General features: G+C 33.3%; 1 protein-coding gene across 1 annotated transcript; it reads left to right on the top strand.

The window, feature by feature from the left end:
- Positions 1–288: 288 nt before the first annotated feature.
- Positions 289–1,316, top strand: LOC131605120 (uncharacterized; the record flags this gene model as incomplete). The annotated part of the gene is made up of 4 exons (XM_058877515.1): positions 289–561; positions 632–733; positions 848–1,088; positions 1,207–1,316. Coding segments are annotated over 4 exons (726 nt in total), but the record flags the coding sequence as incomplete, so codon positions are not given.
- Between the last annotated feature and the right edge of the window lie 454 nt (positions 1,317–1,770).

The raw sequence follows: 1,770 nt of genomic DNA, 5'->3' as shown, positions 1-1,770 counted from the left end.
AATGACGATATTGTTGATAAACAACTAGAAGCTGACTTTCCGCGGTGGTTTCAAGAATACGTAAGCATATTTTTGTAAAAAAGTGCTACTATAATTATCAGAAATAGATTTTTGTAGCTACATAACATAACAACAGTATCTAATTCTAAGTCACTTGTTTGCCAACCACACTAGTAAAGAGATTTGGACTTCAAATTAGTCTGGGATTGACTAACTGACTATTTACTTTGCTTTGCTGTGTATATTTGAACGATGTATAACATGGTTTTTTTGGTACAGTAAAAGTTTACATGGCCACCAGAACACAAGGTTACAGTGCGACGTAATTTTGAAAAGAGAGGTGCGGCTAAGATGTCCCAACTAATGCAAGATGTTCGAAAAGACTTGGAGTACAAACCAGGTTGGATGGGAGCTGATGTGTGGCAACAATTATCAGTACATTGGAATTCGTTAAAGTTCAAAAAAGCATCTGAAACGAATAAACGAAACCGGTCTTCTATGGATGGCGCATCTCTTCATACTGGAGTGTCTATTCCTCATCGTTTACATTGGAAAAGAATGGTATATATTATATGTTTTTCATTATATTTCTTAAATATAATAAATGACATTATTATTTTGTAATTTGTAGAGAAAGGAAAAGGGTGTAGATCCATCATTGACAGAGTTCTATTTTCGCACACATCGGAAAAAGGATCAAAGTTGGGTAGGAGTTCATGTTGAATTTGCATATGTACGTATTTCGGAAAGTGTTAATTTGATTGAAATTCAAATCTACTCATAAGTCTTTTGAAAGTATCACTTTTATTGAATTTAATTCTTTACTATTTTTTCAATTTTCTCTTAGGATAAATTTGAACAGAAAAAGTTGGAGATTTCTTCTCAGAATCCAACTATTCCAGGAGAGGACGAAGCTGATAGTCAACCAACTATTGAAATGCCACTTGATTTGGATATATGGGTAGAGTCGGTTGGAAAGAAGAAAGGGAGGGTATTTGGTCTTGGAACCGCTTCTAAGACTTTGGTTTCAGTATCAAAGAAACCCTCGAGTCTTTCTAGTGACTCTCAAGAGGTTGATGTTTTGAGAAGTCAAGTCCATGCTTTAAATGCATCGTTGCAAAGACAAGAAGAAGAGAAGCTCGTGATGAGGCAACAATTGCATCGACAAAACGAATAATAAAATTTTGTTTTTAATGAATCATTTAGGATTTGTTGGGTCTTCTTCTCACCCACCACAACCTACTAATGAAAATGATCAGACAAATGAAGATTGCGTCGATGAATCAGATGAAGAAGACCTTAGTAATGAATTTTGATATGTACTTTTTTTTTCTTTTTAACTTGGTTGTAATTTGGATTGTGTTTATCTTTTTAATTTGACTATGTAAGATGTTAACAACTTTAAGGTAGATTTTAGGGGTAACTTGTTCTATGAATTTGAATGTCTTATTTAAATTGATAACATTTCAAATTATAATTATATTTTATATTATAGTTATTTTAATATATAATTTATAATGATTCAAAAGTTTAGTAAAATAAAATATTAATAAATTTGAGAATGATATTACCTGCGGATTTTCCTACGGATTCCGAGTTTGTTGCGGAGTTACCTGCGGATTCAAATTTGCTACGGATTTACCTACCGATATTTCCTGCGAATTTACCTGCGGATATTTCCTGCGAATTTACCTGCGGATTTTCCTGTTTTAGCTGGGGACGAAAAACCGCAGAAAAATCTGTAGGTAACGTCTTTCCTGCGGAATTTTA

This window comes from Vicia villosa, linkage group LG5 (genome assembly GCF_029867415.1).
Source record: "Vicia villosa cultivar HV-30 ecotype Madison, WI linkage group LG5, Vvil1.0, whole genome shotgun sequence".
Taxonomy (NCBI): domain Eukaryota; kingdom Viridiplantae; phylum Streptophyta; class Magnoliopsida; order Fabales; family Fabaceae; genus Vicia; species Vicia villosa.
Note: the sequence above shows the minus strand (reverse complement) of the source record. Positions and strands in the feature narration are given on the sequence as shown.